This window comes from Strigops habroptila, chromosome 8, assembly GCF_004027225.2.
Source record: "Strigops habroptila isolate Jane chromosome 8, bStrHab1.2.pri, whole genome shotgun sequence".
Classification (NCBI taxonomy): domain Eukaryota; kingdom Metazoa; phylum Chordata; class Aves; order Psittaciformes; family Psittacidae; genus Strigops; species Strigops habroptila.
This window is the reverse complement of record NC_044284.2, coordinates 4,525,298-4,548,084: the sequence shown is the minus strand read 5'-3', so window position 1 is coordinate 4,548,084 and position 22,787 is coordinate 4,525,298. Positions and strand designations below refer to the sequence as shown.

General features: G+C 43.8%; 1 protein-coding gene and 1 long non-coding RNA gene across 15 annotated transcripts in view; both read left to right on the top strand.

The window, feature by feature from the left end:
- Nucleotides 1–4,493, top strand: part of ZNF644 (zinc finger protein 644) — an 81,826-nt gene extending 77,333 nt beyond the window's left edge. For 12 of the 14 annotated variants that reach the window (XM_030493595.1, XM_030493604.1, XM_030493601.1 and 9 more), the window contains one exon: nt 287–4,493. In XM_030493595.1, the coding sequence (XP_030349455.1) occupies nt 287–479 (193 nt within the window). In that variant the 3' untranslated portion in view covers nt 480–4,493. The remainder of the gene's footprint in view (nt 1–286) is intronic. The other 2 variants (XR_003992485.1, XM_030493593.1) reach the window with 1 other exon arrangement.
- Nucleotides 4,494–18,997: 14,504 nt separating this feature from the next.
- On the top strand, nt 18,998–22,001 carry LOC115611855. Its single transcript, XR_003992721.1, has 3 exons — nt 18,998–19,161; nt 20,574–20,726; nt 21,493–22,001. It is a non-coding gene; the product is annotated as an uncharacterized LOC115611855 (long non-coding RNA).
- Nucleotides 22,002–22,787: the final 786 nt, after the last annotated feature.

Below are 22,787 nucleotides of genomic sequence, written 5' to 3'. Positions count from 1 at the left end.
CTAAGATCTTATTGGTCATGTCTGAGTAATATTGTGTCCTTCGAAAGAAACCTTATTTAAGGACAGATTGCTATTATTAGTGTTGAAAATGTAAGAGTGTAAGTTGTATTAACTGCAGGGTTTATGCTCAAAGTTACTATAAATGAACTCAATTACGAAGGTTTTCAACTAAAATACGTAGAAACAAACTTCAAGAAAATTAAGACTTTCCACTTAATGTCTTTATTTTATAGTTTTTCAGTAGAGCTAGATGTATCTTGATGGAATAATTCTAATGTCTGCATAGGTTTTGTGGTCTGGTCTTTCGAGGACCTTTGTCTGTTCAAGAAGACTGGATAAAGCACTTGCAGCGACACATTGTCAACGCAAATCTTCCACGGACTGGAGCTGGCATGGTTGAAGTCACATCACTACTTAAAAAGCCTGCTTCAATTACTGAAACTTCATTTTCTTTACTGATGGCAGAAGCAGCATCATAGAACAAGGAAACATTTTAAATTTTAATTGGATGTAAATTTGAAATACTTTGTCATTTTTTAAAATAAATTGCTACACTAAATTATGTTTATAAATGCTAAAGACAGAAAAATAGAGGAAGTGGATTACAGTAACATCAAAAGAAATTGAATACTTAACAGTTACAGTAAGTAGTCTTTATATTTTATATAGGGTGGAAGATGTGTTTTTAAGGTTTATTATGTTTTTGTCAGTTACTGTGTTCACTATCAATACAAGACCATTACATGTATGGCAGCCATTTTTAAATTGTTGCACATGGGTACTTAAAAGACAGATTTTAATAAAACAAAGAATCCATGTTCTCTTCAGTGTTACCCAAATCAAGGCTCTGTTTATTCCAAAAAGAATTACATAGTAAAATAAGATATTATTATATTTTGTTTGTATGTATGTAGTGTTTTGTATAATACCAAGAACTGCTAATACAATTTACTCAACTTAGGGCATTAAATATCATGTACTTCATAGTTCAAGAGACTATTTCATTCAAATAGGGCAATTAGTACTATTCTATCTAGGTGTGTAAGTGTTTTTTTTAAATCACATGAGGCTTTTTGTACTAAAAAAGTGGAGGGAAACTTGTTTAAACAAATTTCTAAGAGAAATATGTACATAATACTGGAAATTTGTGGTAAGGAAATATTCTTTACTTCAGTTGCATTTCTCACTGACAATAAAGTGGTGCATCCATGCTACCTCCTACTTGTCAACAAAGATGGTATTTACCCTTATGTTTTTGTAACATAGTAGATTCAATCCAACTTTCTTTATTACAAAGCATTTTTTTTTTGTTAACGAGTTTGTTTCTTTATGACAATTTACTTAAAGTCTGACTCGCTTACAGAAGTTTGCCTCTCTACTATTTTATTTAACACTGTAGAAATGTACTAATAAGCATTGCTCACTACACGGTTAGAGTAGACTTTTCATTTATAATTCTGTTTAAAAGATTGATCATTTTAGAGAATTCGAACACAGGTTGAAATGTTTCTACATATGAAGAGAATGTTTACAACTTAAAATTTAGAGCTTGTTTTGGATGTGATTATATGTATGAAAACTGTAACACTATGCTCATGCTAAGGACCTACTTACAGAATTACTGAAATAAATGTGCTGTGAGGATGGAAATATGGTGCAGGTGTCTTGGTCATGATAAATTGTGTTTGTTCATTTAAACTGTCTTCAGAACATGATTTTTGTTTCAATCAAATTAGATTCCTCTACAAATCAATTTTGTATGCAAGTAACATTTCATTTTACTCATATAGGGTAACAGATACTGTAGTTAAGCCAAGGATATGCATTGATATTTTCTTTATATGTAAATAAAGTTAAAAGCAGTTAAAACAAGAGGAGTATTTTGGTAGAGTATATACATACCTCACTGCCAGTGAAATTGCTTTCCTATGGTATATCTCCTTACCAGAAAAATCTCTAAATAAAAAGGTTTAAAGAAAATCGAAATGTCTATAATGTGAAGCATTTATTTGCATTGTGTGAATTAAGTTTGTGAAATTGATTTGTCTTGCTTGAGATTAGAATCTTCTCATGATCTTAAGTAAAAGTACATTTACTTGCAATAAACTGACTTGTTCACAGACGCGTTACATTGGATTGGTGGAAAATGTGAAGGGGAATGTCTGTCTACCTGTACGTGCACAGCTCAGAGTTAACTCGTGAGGCTTGTGAATGTTCTGGTGAAATAGATGGGCTCAAACTGCTCAGCTCTGCAGGACAGGGTCCTGAGACAAGGCCATCCGAGCTCTGTCAAGGCTTTCATTAAATCAGTGCTATCGGGTGTTTTACTGTACAAGTTGCTACAGATGATTTTAGCTTTATGGTCAAAATTTATTCCCTTTTTTCTAGCTGGAAGATCTACATCAGTACTGGAGAACAAAATAGAGATTTTAGGAAAGGTAACTGGGATGCTGAAGTGTGTTGCAGACAAATTATGTGTATGCAGACTAACAAAGTTCAAAATTAGTGGGCGATTGTGGGATTTTTTTTATACACAATGAAAATGGAACTTTGACAGCAGTGTGTGAAACGGGATAGAGGGAAGTGATCGAATCACCCTGAATGTTTATAATGCTTTAATAGAGTGCTTGTTTACCTTCTCACCAAAAAAGGTGCTTGTGGGAGCACCATATTTTGTGGCTATTTAACAGATAAATCAATTAAGTGCAAATGATATTTATCTAGTATTGTAATTATCTAGAATTGTAAGGTGAAGCCATACCATGCGGAATTTCGCATTAGCAAGGAACTCCATTAGGTTCATAATGATAAAAACCCTAGTTAATTCTGAATTATTTAATTCATTAAATCCCAATAGTGAGCTGTTTTGTGTAACACTAAAATGCTAAAAGGTTGTGTCTGAAGAGCAGGGAGCTTTAGGGCTGATTAGTTTCCAAATGAGATTCTTTCGATGAGGAGCAGCAGTTTTCAGTGGCAGGCTTGCATCAGATCCTTGACAATGTAATTTGAATTACATACAGAAGTTCCAGAACTCTTCTGATTATTAAGTTAATTGCATATATGGTTGATACAGACTGAATGATCTTTAAAAACTACTAGTAATTGAGTTACCCTTGAGCTTTCTTTAGCCTCTAGTCGTCTGTGGGGCTGTTTTCTTGGTTTCTGTTGTTTGGAAATACAGATCTTCTGTCACTACCTACAAGGAGAAAAAAAATCCCCCTTTCCAGAGTTACAGAGATTCTAAATAATCTGGTAGAAGCTTTATGATATGAATCTCATGTTTTGAGTTGTGTGGCTTGAGAGGCTCCATGTCAGTCTGTGCCACGGGGCTGGACTTACAGAGCTGCACATACAAACACAAGCATTGGTCTGTTCACGTTAGGTAGGTTGCTTTGGGATGAAGGCTGCAGTGGTGTAGCAGTTTTTGGTAGTGTGTTTAGGCTGTATGTGTGGAAAATGGGAGATGGAGGCAAATGGATAACAAATGTTGGCTCACAAAGATCCATGGGCACTTGCTGCTGTTTGCCATATACTGCTTCCTATGCATTGCGTGAATTGTATTAGGTGAGCTGCTCCCACAGGCTGAGGCAGTCCAGTTCTGCCCACAGATCCAACTTCTGCTTTCCCAGGGTTCATCTCACCCAGACAGTGGTGCCAAAAGTGAGCTGCTGACTCCTCTATAGGAGAAAAAGCACAGACCAGACAACAGCCACTGGGGAGGGAGAGCAAGCACATAACGTGCCAAAGGTGGGGATTGTAACAGTTGGGGCCAGACTTTCCGTGTTTGAGCTATGTGTCTGTTCAAGGTCCTGCCTTTTCAGCCACGCTCACGGAAATCAACAATGTCTCTGAGGTAAGTGGATCACAGGAGGAATGTGAATCATGAGTTGAGGTTCAGAGAAGTGCGTCCATCCAGAGTTTGAAAAGGTCAGCATCATGGGTCTGAGACGGGGAGAGCTTTGCCTGCAAAGCTGATTTGACTCCCAGTGCTTTTTCTGGGCCAGTTGTGGTTCTAGATTTCCTGTATATCACTAGTGCTTTAAAGAGGGATTTCTCATTAAATCTTCTACCTGACTCTGAAAACCTACAGAAGATAAATGTTGGCTGAACAAATGTGGGGAAAATGAACAGCAAATACCAAGTTCTTTTATCTAAGTGGTAAAGGTTGCATGCAAAGCCTGTTCAGTTGAGCACTATGGTTAACAGACTTTTCCACTTTTTGTCACAGTAGTTAATGCCCTGGATACTTAAACACCATTTGAATATTTAAAATTAAATTGGTTTATATAGTTTTGACTTTGTTTTTTAAATCCTTTTAGGATGGTACTTCTTTAAAAAAACCTGACTGCATTATGATTTCAGATATTTCAATCCACCGTGATTTGTAGGTGCTGTTGCCTGATCCATGGGTAGCAATTTTGGTGTAATGGAAACATGTGGCCATAGCGCCAGGTCTGTAATCTCTTGCAATAAAATGTTCCTTTTTAACACTGCAGGCTGCTTGGTGTTCTTCCCGTTGTTCGGAGCTGAGCTGCACGGCGTGCCTGGCTTAACCCGGGGACTTCCACCCTAACCTGAATAGTTGCATGGCGAGGCGAAGAGGACAGGTCTGTTGGCTGTAGCCTTCTGAGAAATCAGAGGTGAGGCAGGGAGAGGCTATTTACATTCCAGGATTGGAGAACAGAATGAGATTGGGGAGGGAGAACAGGAGCCCAAATTGGATGCCAAATCACAAATGACAAAGGTCTCATTTGCACATATCCACTTCTTACTCTGCACAATCTAGTTTTCACCACCTTTCCCAGTTAGAAGCAGTTTTTCCCTACGGTGCTAGCTGCGCAGCACCTTCCATGTGCTCCTGGACCTAGAGCACTTGGAAAAAACCAATATACCTGGTGCTCTGCACCTTCTCCTGCTACAGCATGAAAGAAGTCATTGCCATACCACAATGGTATGGCACACACAGAGAACATAAACGCAGAGGTTGGTCAAATTTGGCACAAAAGCATGTTGGGGGTTTTGTTTGCTTGTTTAAACAAGGGCTGGAGTGGGGGTTCCTTCCGCACCATCTTACTAGGAGTGATACGCTGGCACTGCTCATTCTTATTTCTGGTTGCACTATAGGCTGATAAATTTGTATTTAAATAAGCAAAACAGGAAATCCCTTTAACTTTCGTGCCCTAGTCCCCTGTCAGTGGTGGAATCACCATCCCTGGAAGCATTCAAAACCGTGTAGATGAGGTCCTTAGTGACATGGTTTATGGTGGCCTTGGCTGTGCTGGGGGAACAGTTGGACTTGATGATCTTAAAGGTTGATTCTATGATTAAAATTTTAACATAAGACAGCTAACAGCCTTTTATAAACCTTCTTAGGAAACTTAAGTGTGCCAAGTAGAAGAACCTTGTGGTCCAAGTAGCTGGTGCCTGGCTGCAGTGCTTTTCCCCTTGGGAGAAGTGATCCTGGCTGCCTTTGCCCAAGCACAGGCAGCCCCAGCCTGCCTGAATGGAGGTGGAGGGGTCTGTATTACTGGTTATGAAGATGGTTTGCACATGTTACCTGAAGGCTGATATGCTGCTATTTTAGCTAGAAATAAAAGTTGGAGTAAATGTATCCCTGTAGGGATGCTCTTCTCTAGGAGGAGACAAAGTTTGTTGTAAAAGCCCTGAAGGACCTTTCTCATGTGGGACCTGCACGCTGTTCTTACTGCAATTAAAACTCAAGCAAATAGCATCCTTGGTAACTGTGAGCCCAGAGACCTCATGATTGCAACTCTTACTGTCCAGTGGGGGAACAGAGGGAGCCCTGGGGCCTTCTCACAGCTTCCAAAGTGCTTGTACTGTATTTGTTGTATAAATTGCAGCACTGTTGGGCTTTCTATCCTGTATCTTCTCTTAAAATTACAGTTTTAACTGGTAAGATCTGAGTGATGACCAAGAGATGGTGATTTCCAGGTTGGAACTAGATCTTAAGGTCGTTCCAACCCCATAATTCTATAATCCCTCTGCTTTTGTGTCAGAGACCTGCAACACGAAACGTGCTTACATGACGTGTATGGTGAGTATTCCTCAATATATCTACCACTTCTTAAAAACCTTTTTATTGGAAACTGGAAACTTCACGGTTAAACATCTGTTTATGTATCTTTAAGCCAGCAGCAGCTGTGAAATCATGTTTGTAGCTCTCTGTGAAACTCCTCCAAATCCATCCTCACTCCTGCAGCAACTAATGCTGAAGCTCTGAATCCCATTGTGCTCTTTGAAACAGCTTCAGAACAGAAGCGACTGATGAAGCAGCAAGCAAGCCAACACCATTAACCTGTGTTTTAACCAAATAAGGAATTCCATATCACCTACGTGCAAGTCTTGCTGACAAGAAATAATACTTTCATCTGTCTCTTCCCTGAAAAAAACAATTGTGTGAAAGTAGGAGAAAGAAAAGAGCCTTATTTGGATAAAGCAGCAGGCAAAAAAATGGGTTTTTTTTAAACAAACAAATGAACAAAAACCCCATAGGTTGAAACAGAAACTACAAACAGGAGAAGACAGTATAAGCCTGAGGTTGACACTTGTTTTTGTAGTCCCTGGAATCCAGCTGATGGCTGCATTTGCTGTGCCTCCAAATCTTAAGGGGTGCGTTCGGGTTGCTGGAGCAGGGGAGGTTAGGGCAAATATTATCTAGCTGAACAGCCAAGGAATAAGTTTTAACCCCATACTGTTAAAGAAATGGGTAGTGACAGGGAAAAGAGGTTTTGAATCCAATTTCTTGTGTTGAAAGTCAAGTGTACCCACTCCCTTTGCTATCTGGAGAACATTTACTGGTGCTTTTTAAGTGTGCTACATATAAATTCATAGGCACTTGGTCCAGTCATTAAGGAATTTGAGCTGCTCTTCTCACATATGGCCTCAGTCACAAATTTGATGCTGAGATCTGAATTTTCTGGGTTCTTCTCATGCAAGGATTTACCATTCACTGCCTCCAAAAAAATCTCTTTACTATTTGGTATCCATCATTTTATAACATCCTCTTCTCATTGAAATAACCTCCAGTACTAAGCCCAGCGTTCTCTGGCTGCAGCTGACCACGAGTGCTAATGAACGACTAAAGACCCTGACCCAGAATGCGAGTGTTCTTCCAGGATCCCAAACTCATTTCTTTGCCCTCAGGCCCCAGTTCCCATCTGGGGATGGTACTTAGCTGCGTCTCACTGGGCTGCTAACCTGACCGTTTTCATTATCTTCATTCCTAGCTTGGTCTGTTTTCCCTTTCCTCGGTTTTTGCTTATATCCACATTTGCTTTTTCTTCTTCGTTTTTCATCTCTCTTTAGGACTTTATTTTACCTCTGGCTACCAGTGATGAAGCTTTTTTGGGAAAGTCCCATAAGCTATATCACTGTGAACACAGATAGAGTACTGCTTAGCATTCTTAAAAGCATAGCTAATGGCCTGATTTCTGATTTATATGGAGGCAGCAGCTGCCTGTAGTTCAGTGATGGGGGAGGAGGAGATGTTTAGGTTTTTGGAAGAAAAATTACACAGAACACAAGTCCCACGTTATAGAGTTGGTACCAACCCAGGGCTCTGGAGATGACTTTTCTCTGGGGAGCTGAACTCTTGCTCATGGGCAATGCCTTCCATGTCCATCTGGAGTGAGAGTACTCAGAAAAACCCAATCTACCTGGTGCTCTGCAACTCCCCCCTCTCCTGCTGCAGCCCATGGGCATGAGCCCATCTGGGAAAGGGAACAATTTCTACCATCTTTCTGTTTTGTCTGCATAAACAGGGATTCCTGGCTTTGCTTTTCTTTCTTTCTTTTGGGTTTTCCTTTTTTTTTTTTCCTTTCTTTTTTATTCCCTGACAGCCTTCCTGAAACCATAGAAGTATTTAGAAAATGGAGCATTTGCTTGAATGATTTTGGTTAACATGCAGCTGATTAGCTTCTTTGAGCAACACAAAACAGGGATGTCTATCAAAACCTGGTAAAATCACATTGGAGAATCCTAACCCATTTACTAGTAAGTGATGAATGTGATAAATAGCACGAAATTCTTAGGAAATTAAACTATGATTTCAGATTTAGGTGTAGAAATGAGCCAAGAGTATGTGAGTAGCCCCCTCCACTGCCAGCAGCAAACAAAATCAGCAGCCTACAGGTTTCTCTAATTCCCTGCAATATGCAGCAGCTGGCACAGGATTCCCCCAAGGGGTAGGGAGAAGAGGGGGAAGCCCTGCTTTCCAGTTCTCCTGCTGTAACACATGTTGTGTGATGGGCTGTGGAAGTTGTATGATGGTCCAGACTACATTTCCTTCATGTTACCTTAGGAGTTGAAAGCAGCAGGTATGTTATGCGAGAGTATCTGTAGACTAGATGTGAATGATACCTGCTACTGTGGCAGCCAGATTTACAGTGTCCTTTATTTTTCTCTCTTTTGAATAAGTAGGTGCTTATCTTACTGTTGTCTTCCAGATTTCAGATATCTTCCCTGCCTTAACAGACTGAAAATGGCTATCCTGGCACCATTGTGGTGGTTAGGTATGGTTAGTGCTGTAACTGGAAAGTGGGGAATGGCAAAGCCGTGGCCGAGGGTGGTGCTGTGGACACACTGAATGAAGCCACATCCTTGTCCTCCAGCTCTCCTGAAGTACTCCGTTAACGTTCACATGATCTGATTAGTGCTGGGAGCTAATTGGATGGGAGAGAGGAATTGTGCCTATTGCTGCAAATATTGCTCAGAAAATTCTAGTGTAAGTCATCAGAAGTTAGTGAAATGCATCTGCTTTAAAATACTTTCCTTGAGAAGTTAATAGAAGGAGAATAAGAAATGCAAAATGTAGTATCTTTGAGAAACTGATGCATCTGACATGGAAAAATATATTGGTGCTTCAAGATCAGGTATTGGGTAAGTAAATAGCAGATGTGATTAAACTACTTTGGGGAGCCTTAACAGATGTATCTGCTGTTTCTAACAAAGCGTGTAAGCCTGAACATTTTGTTTTCTCCCATGGAAAAAATGGCTTACACTATAGAATGGGAAATGCAAGATAAAAAGGAGAGAATTATCTCGCTGCAGTATTTTCATTAGGATTGTGCAAGGTAAGTCATTTCCCACAAAACAGGAGGGGGAGTGAGCTGTGGAACCCGGGTGTGCTGCAGCAAGGCTGGTAATTAGAATGTAGCCAGGCAAAATCACAAGGGGATATGTAATAAAAGCAAGCTTTAATGTGACTTAATTACCGTGACGGAGTTGCATTCAGTGGGAGCCTGGTCACCCAGTGCAGTGTGACATCCTCCTCTATAGAGATGTGTTCCTGAAGAGGCTTCCACCCCAGCCATCTGGCTCAGCCATGAGTGCAGTGCAGTGAGGGACACGGAGTCCCGTGGGACCCACCAAACTTGCTGTAACGTAGGCACAGCATCTTCTTGTAACAAAAGCGTGAATACGGCCCTAATTCTACCTCATGTGGGAGTATGTCATTTAAAAGAGATTAAAGCCTAAGACAGAGTGTGTTTTGGACACATGCCTATAAATCTCCCTCACGTGTATCACTGCTCACAAGTGCAGTGGGTGAGGGATGTGCTGGGCAACATGGGCTGTGGAGAAGCACTGCACTCTTGCTCAAGGAAGTTGGTAAAGGTGTAACACTCATCATCCACAGTTGCAGAAGCCCAGTGGTGGCAAGGACGCGTGAGCTAGGCTTGCTTTCTTCCACAGCTTCCATTTTGAAGAGTACTTCTGCTTTTAAATGCCTTTATTTTACTGTTGCCCATATTTTAACTCTGTTTTTTTTGGTGTCTGTTTTCTTCTTCTCAATGAGTGACTAATGGGGGGCAGTTTATTTGCTTCCACTTCTAGACTTCCTGTGCCATCTACTAAATGTTCCCCAAGTCTGGTGTGCTTGTTGATGTCCTTTAAAGCATAATGGATTTATTTGCCTTTTGCTGGTCCTCAGAGACTACCAGTAACAGCAGGCAGGGCAGCTCCTTCTGCTCAAGTCCCAGCCCAAGCTGCCTTCCAGGAAGCAGCTTCTTTGGGAATGAATCTCAGTCACTTTTCTCTCTGCTTTTCTTGTCAGGCATTGTCTTGGCTCTGATGGGAATTGTCCCCTTACATCTCCCTCCCTCTGATAGTACCATGCTTAAAAAATAGGCTTTTTTTCATCATGTAAATACATAGGCATCATATTGCCTGTATTTGTAAAGCTCTGTTTGGGCCACGCGGTTCTGGTAGCCAAAATTATTCTGCGAAGTGAACAAGTAACTGGATGCTTTATAGACATAACAATTCTATAAACAGCTTCTATGAGTCAAATAGTTTTAATTTCAATTTAATTATTTAAATTAAGGTTGTGGGCTTGGGGTTGATGAGGTGTTTTTTTTGTTTGGGGTTTTTTGGGGGGGAGGTTGGTTTGTTTTCATGAAGTAGATGGATTTTGGATTGTTCACCCATGTAAAGGACAAACTACAGGGACAAAAGGCACAATTTAAAGGCAAATTAGATACTGGAGTTGCAGAAATCTTAACACTTCACCTGAACAGAGAGGAATGCCTAAATATATCAGTGAAACAGATGTTAGTTAATGCTGGAGCTCTCTAGAAAGGTCTTGTTGGCTCTGCTGTGAACACTCAGTACCAAGAACAGTTTCTTCCAGCCAAATACATTTGACTTGTGTCTTCTGCTTGCTTGTTCACAGCACAAAGAAGATAAAAAGAAGATGTTTCCTGCCCGACTTGGGCTGATGAAGTAAATTTTCACCATGTGAAATTCCTGAAGGCAGTGAGTCTTGGTCACAGGTAATGTTCTGATGATGAAGAAATTTGGGAAGTGAATTGGTCCAATGGGTTCGGTGGTTCAAAAACTCAGTGATGCCCACACTAAGGGCTATCTATGTATTCCCCTTTGTTAAAACAGTAGTAGGCAGAGCAGAGACAAGGACCTGAAGTTCTGCAAGGCTGGTGATGCTCGTGGAGCAGAAGGTACAGCATCTTGTTTGTCCTCCTCTTGTTTGCCCCAGATCCCATTTGTGAACTGTTCTGGAACAAATGTGGAGCCTGGTGGAGTTTAATGGGTGGCCATGATGCTGCTGCTGAGAATGTGAGCTTGTTTTCCTCATTTTGGGTTGTGCTTTTTCCTTTAACCTCTATTTCACTGGTTTTGTGTGTTGATTTTCAACCATAATGGGTATTTTGAAATGAGTAGCATCAAGACAGGAATCAGATTAGCTCTTTAAGTTCTACTGTGTGTGACCTGGAGTAAATGAAGAGGGCAGATGCTGTGTGTGTTAGAGCTGTGTGTCTCAGCTGATGGAGATACTGGCTTTCTGTCTGTCTGTGTGCAACTGAGATGTCCAGGTATTGCTGAAGAGTCATCATGTTGGATGTTACTGCTGCTGTTCTTAAAGAAGGTTGGTAGAGAACTACTTTTCAGAAGTTTCCTTTATACTCCAAGAGGATTGAGGCAGGCAATGATAAAATATCAACTATGAGAACAAAAAAGGAGAAGCTTGAGAATTGTCAGGGATAGCTAATCAGTCTCTGGGGCATTGGGTTTCTAATTGTCCTGGGTTTTGTTTAAACATGCCATCAAGATTAAGAGGAAAACATCTGGTTTCTATAATGTTCCAATAAAATAACTTACAGACTTCAAGGTCCTTTCCAGCACTTCTATATGAGCAAGGTAGATGAATCATTAAGAGATGATGCAGACACAGTAATCTGGATGCTGGATCTAATAGTTCCATTGGGACAGAGGCTGTATCAAGCAGGCCAATGCAGGTATGGACTCTACCTGCAACACACTGAGCAACAACTGCAGCAAAACCACAGGGCAACAGCTGACCACCTATAACTCATTCCCTGTGTTCTGCAATAAGCCTTACAGAAAAATTTATGAAGCAGATGGGCAAGAAATGTTCATGGCCTTATGTGCCTGGCACTTCTTGTAAACAGATTCGAGTGAATGTATCTCAGGAATTCCTCACTGAGGCTCTTGGGCCATGTAAAAACATAAAATGGGCCTGCTAGAATGGATTTTGAGCTTTGGAATGAAACCATCATGGATGTGATTAAAAATACTACTTTTCACTGTTATAGATGTAGCATTTGTTCCTCCTGTACACCTCAGAAGATCAGGATGATGTAATTAGAGCATCTGGTGCTCCAAGTGAGACTAAATTAAGAGTGCCCCTTGTGGGGATGGGAATAGGGGAGTTCTTAGCAGGGTTTGTCACTAGCCAATGAAAGCATTAACGTTTTACACTTTGCTTCAAAGCAGCATGCCCATAGGATCACACTAATGCATTGCCCATAATTCTGCGGATGGACTCCTGGGCCATGATCCTGAATCACATTAAAACTGCGTTTGGGCTAAAGGGTGGAGATGTAAGGAGCGGGATGAGCGTGGCTTTCCTTCCCTTCTGAATCTGTTTGTGAACCTTCATTACAAACACACCCCCCATTCCTTATGACTCAGAACAGCATGAGACCTTGGGGGTTTTTCCCTATCTTGCACAAATTCAGATTAAAAATACCATGAGAAGAAAGGCTATTTCTTTTTCTGTACCATCTAATGTATTTTTGATTGATACAAAAACTAAATGAGACAATGAGCATACCTCTATATACACACACTTACACACCCATTCACACGTGCCCATGAAGTACAGATAATTTGCAGCAGCATTTTGCCACTGACTGAAGTGAGTATAAAAATCCCAGATGTTTATTACTTTCGAGATGAAAGTCTAAGGTTACCTTGATGGATTGTGATTCATGTTATTCCCCAGAACAAGCCATTCATTCCCTGTTTTCATTTCTAACTTTAGTAACTCCACAGTTTTTCATCGTTTCTAAAATCAGTGCAAAGGAGAGGCAAAGTTAATTCTGGAAGCGGTGGTTTCCCTTGATTTGTGCACAGAGTTGGCTCTGACGACTGTGCTTGCGAACGCCCTGCTCCTTCCTCCCACCTCCTGTCTCTTTAGAGTATTAGCTCTTTGAGAAGGGATGCTGCTTAGTTTTGTACCTGCGTAGCTTTTGGTACGAGGGATTTCATTTGAAGTTTCTTCTTGGTAATTCAAATAAATAGTAATAATTGGAATGATGGTTTGTCCTACGTGACAATAAATGAGCCACACAAGTGGCATGCCAGTGGGGACTTGTTATCTCATGGGTAGAGGAGGGGACAGAAGATGTCACAGGGATATGTGATGTGGTGATTTAATTCTTGTTTGAGAACAGTATCAGACGATTTATTTCATTTAGTTATATTTGAGACTATTAGCTTTGAGAAGCAAGATACAGTAAATTATACAGTGTACAGAGCACATAAGTGTGACATGAGAATCCTGTTACTGATGTATGAGAAGAAAAGGCCTGAAGCCCTGTTTTATTATTCTGTAAATATGCTGTGCTAGAGGCTCTTAAAGCAAGATGAAAGTAGAGGGGTTTTTAATGTTCATTACAAAGGAGTCCTCCTCACACTTGGGCGGGTGAATCCCCTTCTCCAACTGTGACTTCATGTGGCCACTTGTCTGGAGAGTCCCCAGAGGTCAGCCCTAATAAAGGGTTGTGGAATACCGAGAAATGGTGGACTTCTCAGTAATCACAGTCCACTCATGAGAAGTGCCAGACAATTCATTTACCTTCTAGAAACAAGAGAGCAAACATTGACTAAAGGAGTCCATGCTTTTCAATAAAAATATGGAGTAGAAAAATAATTTTAAGTAGTTTAAATAAATTTAATTAAAATAAAGAAAATAGTTAAAGAATTGGAAAAAATGTAGCATTGAGGTGCCCAAATTTCCTAATTTTAAAAAAAGAATTTGGGCTGATCTCACTGGGGATAGGAAAATGATGCAAGTGAACTACTGTGTGCAAAGCTTTGCACAAGGCTGAATGTTTGACATGTTCAGTTCTATACTTAGTATGGTACAACTAATTCCATGGCTAGGGTAAGCTGCTTATGAAACTAATTATGGTAGAAAGGTACAAAAAAGAGAACAAGAATGCAGTAAGTTCATATTAGGAAATCCTTCTTAACATCAGTCCTCCCTAACATCACAGGCAATTTACAATAATAGACAAAAATTGATTAGGGGAGTAATTGAAAATTGCAGGAAAGTGTGGTTAAAAAAATGGGGAGAGATTCCAGCTTGGAGAAATACGATTTTTATCTGAACTAGACCTTTTTTTATTGCTTGTTTCCTGGGGGAAAGCCCTGGCATTACGGTACGTATCTAGGATGGAGGACCCACGTTCTGCCTTAGGGGATTGATACCGAGACCTGGGATCACCTCAGTGATCTGATCATGGATGTACCTTAAACATTCGCTGTACCTGAGAGTCATCTAAGCTACTGAAACCCCTCCGCCTGGCACGCAGCATCTCCACACTTGTGGGGCAGAGGTAGAGGAGTAATGCTGAGCCCTAAGAGCTGGGCAGTGCCAGAGTGACATGGGGCATCCGAGTCACACATAGCATCTACACAAAGTACCTGTCCAGGGGAGACAGCAGAGAAGGGCCCCTCTGGCACCGCAGCTCTAATTCTCTCCTCGGAGATGGAGAGATGGAGGTTCAAATCCCTCCAGGCAGAGAAGGGATTGAACAGGGATCTCCCACATCCTGGGTCACTGCCCTAATTACTGGGTTAGTGGATAAAAAGGGAATGACAGCAGCTGTGGTGAATCCAACCTCTTATATCCTTTGTGGGTTAGGGTTTTTTCTGTTGCAAGTGCCCAAAATGCAACAAAGCACTTTCTTCACTGCAAAATTTAGGGGATTTGTTTTGTTTCAGTAAAGGAAACTGCAAATTGTTGTTTCAGACATTGCTCATTTTAGTTTTATTAAGTTGCTTTACAACAGAATCAATTACTTGCTCAAACCTATTTGTAAATGTTAAAACCCACAACTTGGGCTTTGTCAGAGGACAGTTGCCTACAAAATCTCAGCCCGTACTGGTGGACTGCAGTCGTCCCAGTGACAGTAACTCCCAGTACAGCAGAGCTCACTGAAGTGCTACAAGAGGCTCGGACCTGAGAGTAGGCAGGTATGTGCACACACTGTTGAAATATGGAATGCTATAAAATGTATATTTACATTGATTTAGAAACTCTAGTAAAAAAGTGACAGTCTGTGTTCCATTGATGCCTTTCACTGAAAACAAGGGGCAGTGAGTCTCACTGTGAGCATCTTTGGGAAGTGCAGTTACATTCAAGTCAGAGTGGTCTTTCTCAGGGAAGGATAATGACTTGGTACAAGCCTTCCAGTGGCTCATTTTGGATGACTGTGTTTGGATGCTGAGCCAGCAGGTTGTAACAATGCTAAGCCTTCGTTGTTGGTACTCACTGGAAGGAGGTGAGGTGTGCTGTGAGGGCAGAGGGGGTCCACATCTTCAGGCAGAGAAAAGCTGAACCCTGTTGTGAAGTCTCTGCTAAATGAGAGGGAACTATAGACAGTTTTGCCATACATTTTAAATATTCAGGCTTGTGTTTCATTTCTACTATTCATCTGCTGGTTGGGAGTGGGTCGCCACAGCCTGCATAGTTGTAGGAAGCAAATGTACATGGTTACTCTACTTCTGTTATTCCCTTCTTTGGGCCGTTGTGGATTCCAATATGTCTGTAATTGTATTTTATAAATGACATAAATGTACATGGAACATTACAACAGGGAAAATATGACAACAGTAATACTACAGAGCATAATCCCTGCCTCAGGAACTTGCTATCCAAAGGCCTGAACATGTTCATTGTACTTAAGAAGGGAATAGCATGGAGATGTTATCTGCGCTTGGCTTAACACAAGATTTGGGATTCCAAGAAATGGGCAGGATGAGGAGCTGAACTGAGCCTCTCCAGGGATAAGACATCTGGGTTTGAACATCAGCCAAGAGGTTCAGGTGCTTTGAAAGACTCTTCTGTGACAATTCTGTGAGATGGATAGGAGGGATTTCAGCTCTTCATCTAGCTAATGGGAAATGTTTGGGAGGGTTGTTTCGGGTAAACAAAGCAATAGCTGCAAGAGTTTACATTTCATTTAATGCAAGATGATCATTAAAAAGCAAACCCCAAAGTGGAGTCACCTATTCTCACAGCCTTACTCAGCGCCGCTCAGGTGCGGCACACTTACTCTCACAGGATCAGGCCCTGAGGGGATGCCAAGAAGAGAAATGCTTGAAAGCAACATATGGAAATTGAACTCGAAGTAAAAGCTCGAGTGGAGGGAGGTGGGTTTGGAGCCGTCTGCAGGAGCGGGAGCCAAGGAAATGTGTAGAAAATGCATGTAGAAACTGGAATGTCTTCAGCTGCAGTCATGTTAACGTAATCCGTGCAGTCATTCCCTCTTGACGAGTATATGTAGCACATCACAGAGCTGGGCCTGTTGTCAGGGGAAGGCAAAGGCAATACACGTGTGTGCATGTCAGGGACAGAACAACGATGCGAGGGGTACGAGGCACGTATGGGGAGGAGGCACTGAGCAGAAGGCTGCAGAAGATGAAAACACATTCAAGAAGGGCTGGTGTCTTTGTGATAGAACTGACCAGTTGTTCATAATTAAAAGCAATGTTTCCCCAAGGTCACTTGAATTTTTTCGTGGGGATCACAAAGCTGTTCATATCTCCACTGGTATTAGACCTTGAACTAAATGTATGCTGACATCTGCCAGGGTAAGTACCTCTGTTTTCTCCTCCTCCTGTTTTCTTTCTGTTTTCCTTATAGGAAACCTGGTTAATATGCTCTGGAAGGCTCCAAACCCTAAGAAGGCATTTGGGGCACAGTGAAACTTTTCCAGCAAACACTTGGTATCTCACAGAAAACCAGCACCAGGCTGATTGTGGTTCCGATAGAGCTTGTGCTGGTAAATGTCCCACTGACTTCCTGATGTGCCTAAGTGTCAGTGAGGTTTGAGCCCTGTCCCTCAGCCACAGGGACACAGGGCTGCTTCATCCACGTGGGATGATCTACGTGGGAAAGACAGGCCATGCTTTGGCTCCCAAAGACCAAAACAGTCAATCTTTGAACTATTGCTTTATCCCTCAAAGTTAAACATTTCCCTAGAAGCTGCCACACTTGTTCATCTTCCTGTTTAAACTTACATCTGGTATTGCTTATGGCAAACAGCCTTTCTGCGTCCTGCCTTATGTGCTCTCTAGAGGCTGGTGGATGGGTGCAGAGTTTAGTGTCACTCCCCTACATACTTATTCTTCTGTGTTTAAAACCTGGAGAGGCTGCTATGGGCCTCCTCAGTTGAAGGGGCAGTTGGAGTCCCGGCCACATCTAGGTTGTGGCTTCTTCGCCTTTACCCAGGCATTCATTGCTTGTTGCTTGTGAGAGGGAGACTGAGGGAGGCCACTTCAATGTTTGTTTGTATCCAGTGTTTTTTTGTCAAATAAATTGTCAGCCTAGGCAGCACATCCCTGATACTTGGTCTCTTTAGCCAAGTTAAAGGATATCTGAGTCCAAGACAGCTGATGACATTATATTGGGCATTCGTTTGAGATCTGCTGAGCCCGCAGAAATCAATAGTTTTCCATTATCGGGTCCGGCTGGGTCACTAGTCTGTCAATGAGCTGTTACAATTGCTGTACAAGGGTGAACCTGACCAGTCAATTGCTGCTGACAAGAGGAAAACACGCTGACAGCCACTGGAACAAGCCAGAACACAGATTTGCACTTCAGTTTGCCATCTGAGGAGGCTGGGAGCAGGGCCATTGCCAAGATGTAGGGCATGCACAGTGGGAGATGAGGCCCCCTCTCTCCCTTCTTTCCTTCCCTGCTCTGGGAATTAAGGTTTGTTTCCATAGTCCCAAACCCTGGAGAACTCACTAACTGGAGATGAAGGAACCACCTTACTCATTGCTGGGTTTTTCCAGCCAAAAAGGGATGTGCTAGAGGGGAATGCTTCTGCTGGCAAGGCCAGCAGGACCAGCCTTCTTCCTGCAGTGGCCATCACTGGGGGATGCTGGGCTCAGGGCTCCTCATCCGTGATGGGAACAGGAACGGAGCCGCCGGGGCTAACTCTGGTTCTAGTTAGTGTTTCGGCACTGAGTTCCCATCAAACTTGAGAGCCGAGCAAAAAATAAATATTTAGGAATTATCCCAATATTATGATTTTTAATTTTCAACTTTATCAACTTCTTTCAAGTGTTAAATCCTGACCGTTTTATTTACGCCTCCGGTCGTCTGTTTGATTCTTGTGCAAATCAATATTCACTTGCGTCCCATCATCAAACAAAAAGCTGGTAATCAACTTCATCACTGGGAGCCAACTAGCTGGCTTTTAAAAAACACACTACCTAAAAGAAAGATCGTTTTCTTTAAATGAGAGAAGAGGGAAGCCTTTTTAACAGAGAAGAGCAAACCTTCCTTGGCTGGTAATTAGAAGCACCAGCCTTATATGACTCGCAGCATTTGGTAGCTCAAGCGGCGTCAGATCTCTTACAGCATTAATTAAAAAGAATTTATGTTTTTTTAATAAAATGCTTCATGTTTTAGCCCCTTTTCTTCCTCCTACCCGATGTGATTATGGGGGCTGAAGGGAATTCAGGTTAATATGTTGACACACTTAACAATGCGGGGTCATGTTGCACAATCCGCTTGGCTGATTCGGTGCAGCGCAGCCCCTGACAGGTCCTCATCAGCCGCTGCCCTAAAGGCAGAGGCAAGGAGAGGATTTTAATTACTGCTCTATCCGCGAGTTTGCCAGCATTAAATTGAGACATAATTAGGCCTCCGAATCTTAATAATTGTCCTAGCTAATTGGGCAGACAAGTACGCTCGGCAGCGTGGCGTGATTAGATAATTAGTGTTTCCAAATGACAAAATTGGGCTCTTGATGAGGGAGGGGGGGAAGCGGGCGGCTCCCTGCGCGGGCAGAGCCGAGCCAGGCGGCGGGGCCGGGCCGGGAGCGCTCGGCGGGCGCGGTGCCGCTCCGGGGGTCGGACGCACCTCCCAGACGCTCGATCCCACCCTCCCCTTGAGGCGGGTTCATGGCTTCGGCCCAAGGACGGCGCGGCGCATCGGGAGGACATCGGGGCTGGGGACGGGTCCGTCGGGCACCGGGCGGGGCGGGGGCTCGCACGGCTGCTCCTCCTCCCGTGGCCGCCAGAGGGCGCCGCTCCCGCGCGGTGGCGGCTCCGCGTCCCTCGGCACGGCCGAGCCGCGGCACCGTAAGTACCGATATCGATACCGATACCCTGCCCGGCCCCGCAGTTCCCTGCCCACGGCCCGGAGCCGGGCCCTTTGCCCGGCCCCGCAGTTCCCTGCCCACGGCCCGGAGCCGGGCCCTTTGCCCGGCCCCGCAGTTCCCTGCCCGAGGCCCGGAGCCGGGCCCTCTGCCCGCCACACCGCGGCCGGGCCCTTCCCCACGGCTGCGGAGCGCCTCCCCTTCGGCTCCGCTGCTCGGCGCTGAAGCGAGGCTTTCCCCTCTTCCCCCGGGACCTGCTACGGAGGTTTGATAATTATATAGAGATGTATATCATTATACCGGTCCAATGCATGTGAATATCTCTCTCTATCTGAGCTAGACCGGGGGCCAGGATGGCCGCGGACATAACCGCAGGTACCGCCGCGCTGATGCCGTCATCTTCGGTCCCCGCGTGGCTTTTTCCCGTTAAAACCACTTTATTTTTAATGGTACAACCGAGCGCCTTAGTAATTGTGTTTAGAAATAAATCAATTAACAATAAGCAGCTGTATTTGGGGCCGGCGCTGGGGTAAATCCGCAGAGCGGTGATGCGGATCCCCGCCGGTATCCCCGGGCCGCCCGGTTGGTGCTTCGCCGCCGGGGGACGGCGCCGGGCAGCCCCGCCGAGCTCCGCGGGCAAAGCGCATCCGTTCCCTGGGTCCGTCTCCCCGTTTCCTGGGAAGAAAAACAGGAGGAGGAGAGGGAGACGCTCCAAAGCAGCTCCCCCAGAAGATGTTCTCTCCCCTCCCCTGCGGGACCCCGCTGAAGGTCGGCGGGCTTGCGTTCGTTATCAGCAGTAGCATCTTCTCTGTGAAGCACCAGGCGGTTTCATGCAGCAATATGAAGTTGAATCGCCAGTAACCGAAAGTTAAAATGTAAACACTTCGCTAGGAAGCATTTCATGCAGCTGCTGCAAAATCGCTTTTATTTTCATCCACAGGAAAGGAGAAACAGTTTTATGGTATTTGTGTGTGTGTGCGATTGCACTGTCATCGAAAGAGATGCTTTTCGTACATCAGTGATTTTCACTACAGCCTAAGGGCTTCTTGGCTTTAAAGGTCTGGTTATTTTTTGCTAATATATCAGGACTTTAACTCGTGACTGTTTCATAAATCAACTTCAGATGCACTGTATGGTATTTATATGCTTATTTTGTGAGATACATTCTAGCTCAGTAGATTGCAATCATGCCATTCCAGTGCTTCAAAGCGATGATGTTGGGAATTATCAACTCTGAAGATGGGGTTAGCTTGCAGGAGCAGCATGTGCTGTTTTATCAAAGTGTTACAATCCCTGTATCTTGCAGGTCGAATTACATGCGTTATACTACCAGAAATACCTAAAGGATTTATCTGCCAGTGTATACTTAAAGCAAAACTAATGTTGTCTTCAAAGGTGAGGGTGCCAGACATGTGCCGGAGCAGAAGCTTGAAGGTGCACCATTACCCACCCCTGGCCTGGGGAAGCTGTAGGAAAGCCCTGCTGTGTTCTGGTGACACAATCCTGAGGCCTAACTCACGCAGTCCTCACCAGGCCCTGCTAGGAGCGGTAAGCACCTCACCCTGCTAAAAGGGACAAATACCTCCTGTGAACCAAACAGATGCCTATCCATATTTGTAAAGATCTTTTCTGACTTCTATGGGCTCTTGACCACCAGGTGACACATCCTCGGGCCTATAAGCTGCCGAGGGTGTTGCTTTCCAGTTTCCCATAACCCGTTGCTTTCTGAGCAGCCTCAGTGGCCTCCATCCTGTGGGATCTCTGGGGATGGCTCCAGCAGAAATAAGTAGGCTTGCAGTGCACAAAGGTGATGTTCATCTCCAAGTTTGCAGTTTATCCCTCAGTGAAGTTGAACAATTTAATCCATGCTTGATGAAGCCTTGGATGTGATTTATCTGCGCTACATCAAATTCTCTTCAAATCTAAAGCCATCATTAAGGGTTAGATGGGGGGAACCTGAGAACGTAGTAGTAGTTCCTGCTCTGATCCCGCAAGCAATGTCACCGCACAGCCATGTGAGCACAGTAGCCTGTACCAGTGTGTGGTCATTACAAGACCAAGGCCATGGTGAAGGTCCTGTTCTCAGGACACTTTTGTACTGTTTACTAACCAGATTGTAGCTTGGGTTCACTCTTACATGGCAGCCCTTGCCAGAAACGCTGTTTTTCTGCTTGGTGGGAAGGCTGGGACTCTGCTTTCAGGGGCACTATTAGAGATAACCGTCCTGTTGCTGTGCACAGAGTTTCTGTGAGATGGAGCCAAAGGGCATCCAGTGTGGAACCTAAAGTAGCTGTGTTTGTCCTGTTCCTTGCAGGAAACTCGCTCCCCCTGTGCTTCATGCCCTGCCCAGCCTGCTGCTTCATCTCCAGCTGCAGAGGAAGGTGTATTTTGTCTACGATCTGCTGTCTTGGGACTTGGTGATTTTAGGAAGTTTCTTTCCAGTTCCAAGTTAGAACAACGATTCTGATGAGTTAACGTATAGAAAGTGGTATCCCCTTCCTGCCTGATGCTTTCTTGGTCAAGCCCAGGCTGCATTCACTGCTGCTCAGGTGGTACCTGGGTCTTGCTGGTTTTGCAGATCTTCCCTGGGGTGACAGTGCTACCACTGGCCACGCTGGAATGGACGAGTAGGGTTGAAGAAATGTAATTACTTTGTGAGTAACATGTTGAGGTTTTGGTTTCTTTTCCTGAATACCAATTGGATTAAATGGGGGAGGGAAGAAGAGACGTTTATTTGTTTGTTTGTTTTCTAATGAGTTTAATGGTGCTGAAAAGAATATAAAAAGTAAATCATTAGACCTAGAAAATGGGTCATACCTTTATCTATAGTGGTGTAACTGAAACGTTTCGAGTTGCTAGTGTTACGATAGCATCACCTCCCCAGTGTGCATGCAGCTGTAAAAGCAGGAAAACATTTTAAACCAGTAGAGGGGTTTTCACTCCCGCTCTCTTTAGGAAGCACCTTCTTGCTTTTCCTCTGCTCTGACACATGGCTGCAGGACCCGGCTCGATGCGGTGTCTCCATTTCCCCCTGCGCTGGGAAGTGCAGCCGGGAGGTGATGCCGCTGCACCGGGCCTTGCCAGGGCACTGCTGCGTGTCTCGGTGTGCGGGATCCCCGGTGCGTTACTGAGCCCCCGGTGCGGGCTCAGAGCCCCCGGGAGAGAAGGAGCCGCTGGAGTTAATACCTCAAAGAAGCCGTCATTGGGAAGAGGGAGGCGGACAAAAGCAAGCGCCCGGCTCACAAACGCGGCGCTCCGGCGGCGAGCTTTAAGGCGGTTTAAGTCTAAAGAAGAAGTGACAGGGCAATCATCGCTCCGGATGGGAGGGTGAAGCCTTGCTAACAGCTCGTGTATCTGTATATTTAATTGCGACCTGGCTGCATGTTCCTGTTGAGGAAGGATGCAGATCACAAGCGAATCTATAAAAGCCGCAGTTGACAAGCCCGGGAAAGCGATAAGTGACAGATGAAACGGCAGGCAGCGCGGAGCTAACTGGCAAACGCATCGGTACAAAGTCATATACCTTCTGAGAGGAGCAGTAGTTTGTTTTATTCCGGTTCTCCAGAGTTTTATCTACTGTCGGTGTGATGGGGAAGAGAGGAGCTAATG